General features: G+C 37.2%; 1 protein-coding gene across 1 annotated transcript in view; it reads right to left on the reverse strand.

The window, feature by feature from the left end:
* Positions 1-5,344, reverse strand: part of LOC145253731 (exosome complex component RRP45-like) — a 285,110-nt gene extending 279,766 nt beyond the window's left edge. The window contains exon 1 of the mRNA XM_080112961.1: positions 5,090-5,344. Within this exon, the coding sequence (XP_079969087.1) occupies positions 5,090-5,155 (66 nt within the window). The 5' untranslated portion in view covers positions 5,156-5,344. The remainder of the gene's footprint in view (positions 1-5,089) is intronic.
* Positions 5,345-6,000: the final 656 nt, after the last annotated feature.

Here is a 6,000-nt window from a genome sequence, read left to right on the forward strand (position 1 = left end):
ATGTAGTAATCGTTAGTAATGAAAATTTAGTATAATTAGATTATTTAAGAGAATGGTTCAATAAAAATTTGTTTACATTGGACTTGAAGATGACAATATTGTAGTCAGCTAGAAAGCAGACCAGAGTTCCACAGACAGGCAGTTCTAGGAAAGAAGCTTTGTTCATGAAATCTATGTTTAGGTACCAATAGAGAGTGCGGGAAATTTTTTATAGTGATTTTGGCTAGATGAGTGGGTTTTTTTTTTATGAAAGATTGGCAAGGGGGAGAACAAAGACTAGAGCTCAGATGAAAACTTGCCATAAAAATAATGATAGAACAGAGACACTTCACTTCAACCACCTTTTTTTTTTAGGGGGGGGAGCACTAGGATAGAGGTGAAGTGTTGGGTAGGTGGTGAGTCAACATGATCAGTTATGGTGGAACATGGGTAGGGCTTGCATTATTTAAGATGACAACCTAATAGGAATTTATTCACATTAGATTTGAAGACGACCATGTTATAGTCAACCAGGAAGCAGACACATAGTATTGCATTCCACAGGGAGATAGTTCTGGGAAAGAAACTCTACTCATAAAATTTTCATTTAGTGTTAGGCACTGGTAGGGTGTGAGGGAAGTTAGCGGTTGTAGCTAGGAGAGTATTTGTTACAAACGTTTTACAACTTCTAATAATGACAGCATCAAATTAGTTTAAATCCTATTTTAGTCACCCAAATTATTTTACCATTTTTCTTTTGTTTCGTTGATTTTCTTTACTTTTGTATTTAGTCTTTGAAAATAGTTCCATGTCCTTTTAGAAAATTATTAAACTTGAGTTATCGTCCTTTAGCCGGTCTCGACTTGTTTATAAAGATAGCGCTAATTTTGGGGGTTAAAATCAAGTTTCGTCTATGTTTGCTTATATTTACGTCAGCTGATAGTTGTGCTTGACGATGAATGCCCTGGAAAAGTCACTTCTGATTAATGTTTACCAGTTTTAAATTATTCTGTTATTCTAAAAACCAGTCAAGTCCGTTTGCATATTTTAAACCTGTTAAACATTTAATCAGAAGTGATTTTTCCAAGGCATTCATCGTCAAGCAAACACGAGTATCAGCTGACGTATATGTAAACAGAAACGTAACTTGATTTGTAACTTTTGTTTGAGAAGCAAATTTCAATTTCAGCAATTCACGTGTACGGTGAAAATTGCTAATTTAGTGCTTTCAATGTTATTCTGATTATCTTTACGATTCAAGTTTCCAATTCACTTCTGGTTGCCGCTTTATTGATTTTCTAAATATTAATGTTATTATTTTTTTATATTACATTTTCCCCCCAAACAAGGCACAGTGCCACTTTGATGTAGGGGGCTACTATCAGGGACATAAGCTACAGGCGTACTATGTAGGGAGTTGGGCAGCAAGATGTTGGTTCACGTTACACTTGAACTTCTGCATGTCAGTACAGTTGGGGAAGCAGGGACCCGGAAGGAAATTCCAAAGTTTAGCAGTTCTGGGGAAGAAACTACTGGAGTAGAAGGCTCGCTTACAGCTAGGGATCGCTACCGTGAAGGGGTGGGATTTAGCTGCTTGTCGGGGGTATTTACATCGAGACGCACAAGTGCTTGCAGTTCGTCAGAGCATTCACCGTTAAAGTACTTGCAAAACAGGCAGAGGGATGCAACATTTCGTCGATGGGACAGAGGCTGAAGCTTAGATGACAGTTCAGGACCTATTAGGTTGGCGACTCTCTTTTAAACCTTGTGTAGGAACGAGAGACTAGTAGCAGATGCACCGGCCCAAATATGACAATAATACTCCATACATGGGCGAATGGTGGCCTTATAGAGGTACAAGAATACTTTCGGGTGTTAGTAGCTTTAGAAAGAACCTACCTTCTTCGCAGTAGTCCTGGCAATGCTCTCAATGTAATTTTTCCAACTCATCTTTCCTGTGAACGTTAGGCCGAGGAGCTTAAATATGTACTTTCAGATAAAGAGTCTTTGGCCATTGCTATTGGTGGTAGAGAAGGTTTCTTGTAATTATTGAAGGAAAACAGTTTAGTCTTGGCAGCATCGAATGTGACCATCCATTTTTGTCCCCATTCCACTACAGATCGGAGGTCATTCATCCTCTAGTGTTTCTGCCATTTCTTTAGATATGTGTTCATTTGTTTTCCTGTCGTGTCTGTTATAGAGCATGGTGTCATCAGCATATATATCCATCTCACAGACAATTTAGAAAAGCCTTTCTAAATATGGGGAAGGGGGGGGGCCTTTACTTACTCTGTACTTTCACCTAACAATTTAATAAATATAAAATACCGTAAAAATTCAATTAAAAACGTAGCAAAAACCGGAAGTGCAGTGGAAATTGCAATCATAAAGATAAGTTATTTATTTTCCTTTAAAATTACTACCTGCATAGGTTTTTGCTTGCCAGTCGGTTTGCCTCAAACTCCACACTAAACTCGGTACACCACTCACTCCCTGATTTTCCTCTGCGAACAGACGCCTCACTAGACGATTTGAAAATCACCCCTTCTCAGGTACATGCTATTATAAAAAACCTAGACACCTCAAAAGCATGTGGACCAGATCTCATCCCGGCTGTGCTATTAAAAAAATGCTCTGCTGAGGTTGCTCCAGTTCTGTCCAAACTTTACAATAAATGCCTTAACGAATCTTGTTTTCCCGACTGCTGGAAAACCGCCTCTGTGGTACCAGTCTTCAAGAATTCTGGTGAAAGAACTGACCCACTAAATTATCGCCCCGTTGGCCTCCTCCCGCTTTTCGCCAAAATATTTGAGTCCTTAGTTAATCAAGCCCTAGTCCAGCACCTAACAGCTGCTAAACTCCTGACTGACAAACAATATGGATTCAGGCAAGCCCGTTCAATAGCAGATATCTTAACTGTAGTTTCTGAACGTATATACCGTTCATTGGATAAAACAGGGGAAGGTAGAGCGGTGGCCCTCGATATATCTAAGGCTTTTGACAGGGTATGGCACGATGGTCTTCTAAGGAAAATTAGATCATATGGAATCACTGGAAGAATTCATAATGTAATTAAATCCTTCTTAAGTAATAGAAAAATCAAAGTTGTCCTCAACGGTCGTACATCCAAACAATACAACATAAATGCGGGAGTACCTGAGGGGTCTATCCTTGGACCTCTATTATTCCTGATATTCATAAACGACCTCCCTGATAAAATTGTTTCGGAGATGGGTATATTTGCCGATGACACCACTCTCTATAACAGATATGAGGGGAAAACAAATGAACACATATCCAAGGAAATGGCAGAAACACTTGAGGATGACCTCCAATCCGTAGTGGAATGGGGACAAAAATGGTTGGTCACATTCAATGCTGCTAAGACTAAGCTTGTTTCCTTCAATAACTACAAGAAACCTTCTCTACCACCAATAGCAATGGCCAAGAACACATTACCTGAAAGTACTTCTTTTAAACTCCTCGGTCTAACGTTTACAGGGAATATGAACTGGAATAGATACATTGAAAGCATTGCCAAGGCTGCTGCAAGGAAGGTTGGCTCCCTCTACCGTGCTAGAAAACTACTTACGCCTGACAGTATCCTATACCTCTATAAGGCAACCATTCGCCCATGTATGGAGTACTGTTGTCACATCTGGGCTGGTGCATCCACTGCATCTGCTTCTTGTCTCTCGCTCCTGGACAGGGTTCAAAAGAGAGTCGCCAACCTGATAGGTCCTGAACTGTCATCTAGGCTTCAGCCTCTGTCCCATTGACGAGATGTTGCATCCCTCTGCCTGTTCTACAAATACTTCAATGGTGAATGCTCTGACGAACTGCAAACACTTGTACCTCCCCGACGTAACTACCCCCGACAAACCCGACAAGCTACTAAGTCTCATCCCTTTACAGTAGAGATCCCTAGGTGCAAGAAAGCCTTTTACTCCAATAGTTTCTTCCCCAGAACTGCGGGTCTTTGGAACTCCCTTCCGGGATTCTGCTTTCCCAACTGCAATGACATGCAGAAGTTCAAGTGTAATGTTAACAAACATCTTTCTACTCATCTCCCTTCATAATGACTCCGCTAATTAAGTCCCTGATAGTAGCCCCCTGCTTCAAAGTGGCACTGTGCCTTGTTTGGGGTGAAAATTGAATAAAAAAAAATTAAAAAAATACTGAAAATGAATATCGCATTTAAATTTTCCGCAAAAAAAGTAGATTACCAAATATTAACAATATAATTTTTTGTGTTGTACGCGTAAGCGCGCGCATATTTATAACGCGCATGCGATGGGTAGGCGAGGGTAGTTTGTAACTATTCTGTACTTTTATCTAGCAATTTAATAATCAAAAATATCGTAAAAATTGAATTTAATTTGAAAATACCATTAAAATATAGTGCAGTATGATAAGCACCAACAATTTGATATTTAATGGAATAAAATCAAATTTCAAAGTTCACAGTTCAGTATCTGTTGCTCCACTTCAACTTTTCTGTCGTTGGTCAATGAAGGAGAAATCCTTCATGACTGAGACAATTTTTTTTTTTTTTTTTTTTTTTTTGCTCCTATCCAGAATGCCCCCTTTGGGGGAGCTAGATTTTTCCCACATTAAAAATCGATCTTGCGCCTAACTCTGTCCTCGTGGGGAGGCAAATAAATAGGAACATGATTATTAATAAGTCACATAAAATAACTGGTAAACTTTATCGTTACTTTTAAAGCGTCCTTTCTTTTTGCCGTTTAAATGATGTTATTTGTTTGGTGTTAATTTTATAAGCAAATATAAAAATAAATAATAATAATAATAATAATAATCGAAATAAACTAATAAGATCTCATATGGGAACACCCACGTGTTCGATATGAGTTATTTTATTTACAAGTTTCAACAAACCCAACAGAACAAGAACACGTACACGTGCAAATCATTAAATTACACCTTGTCTACCGGATATTAATAACTTATAATTCGATATAAAACAGTCGTATTTTATTCGAGTAATTAATTTGTACTTAATTACGATTTTAATTATTTATGAATGAGTAAACTTTTGATTGAGAAAATCTTTAGAAATTAAAAAAAAAAATGATTGACTAGTACTCACCAACTTTGCCTTTATCGCGCGAAGAATAAAATCTCTCTCGCATGTTGAGAAAAAAGGTTCCCTCATTATGTAATGATTGCGTGTAAAGTAAACACAGACTTATTGTTTTTATTATTTATTTAAAAAAAAAATGTGTTGCATGTATTTTAACAGTGAAGTTTTGTTTACAAACTTGATTATTTCTCTTTAGCTATATATAAAAAATAAAACTACTTCTCCCATCTCCACTTTAGAAATCATATTTATTCGCCCAAATGACGTCACGTCCGCTATGATATCACGTGATGGCAACACTTTTCGTTAGCAGACGACATATTGTTCGCTTTTAATTCGAATTTCTAGGTACGGGTAATAATGGCGGGAAAAAAATAAAGGGACATAGCTTTGAAAGCCGGTTTATCGTGACTTTTTTTGTAAGTTTCCGACTACTTTTTGATTGTAAGATTAAAGCCTACAGTTAATTTCCAAAAGGAAAAAAAAAACATTTGCACACGGGGAAAAAAAAGTTATAATGAAAAATGTTTTGACGGCGACATTCGGAAGCTGACAAATTCAGCTAAATTTTGTAGTTAAATAAATTCATTGTAAAAATTCTTTGAAAGATAAATACTAGTTTTTAGCGTCTATTTAAAAGATAGTTAGTAAAGTTAAATCCTAAGATATTGTATTTAAAAAAAAAAAAAAAAAAATCTTGTTTGTATAAAAATTAGTTTAAAGAGGCTCTTTCAGTCTTTGACAGACTATGGATATATGGCGGTTACCATAATGTAATTCTTGTTGGGTAGGTCACCATTTCGGCGGGTCCCCCTTTTGGGGAGTCGTCGAAATTAATAGGACGGGAGTAGAAACCGACCTGGGAATAATAATAAAGAAACAAAGGAACTTCCAAATGAAACGGTTTTATATTCATT

The sequence above is a fragment of the Euprymna scolopes genome, chromosome 3, assembly GCF_053919585.1.
Source record: "Euprymna scolopes isolate OS-2025 chromosome 3, ASM5391958v1, whole genome shotgun sequence".
Lineage (NCBI taxonomy): Eukaryota > Metazoa > Mollusca > Cephalopoda > Sepiida > Sepiolidae > Euprymna > Euprymna scolopes.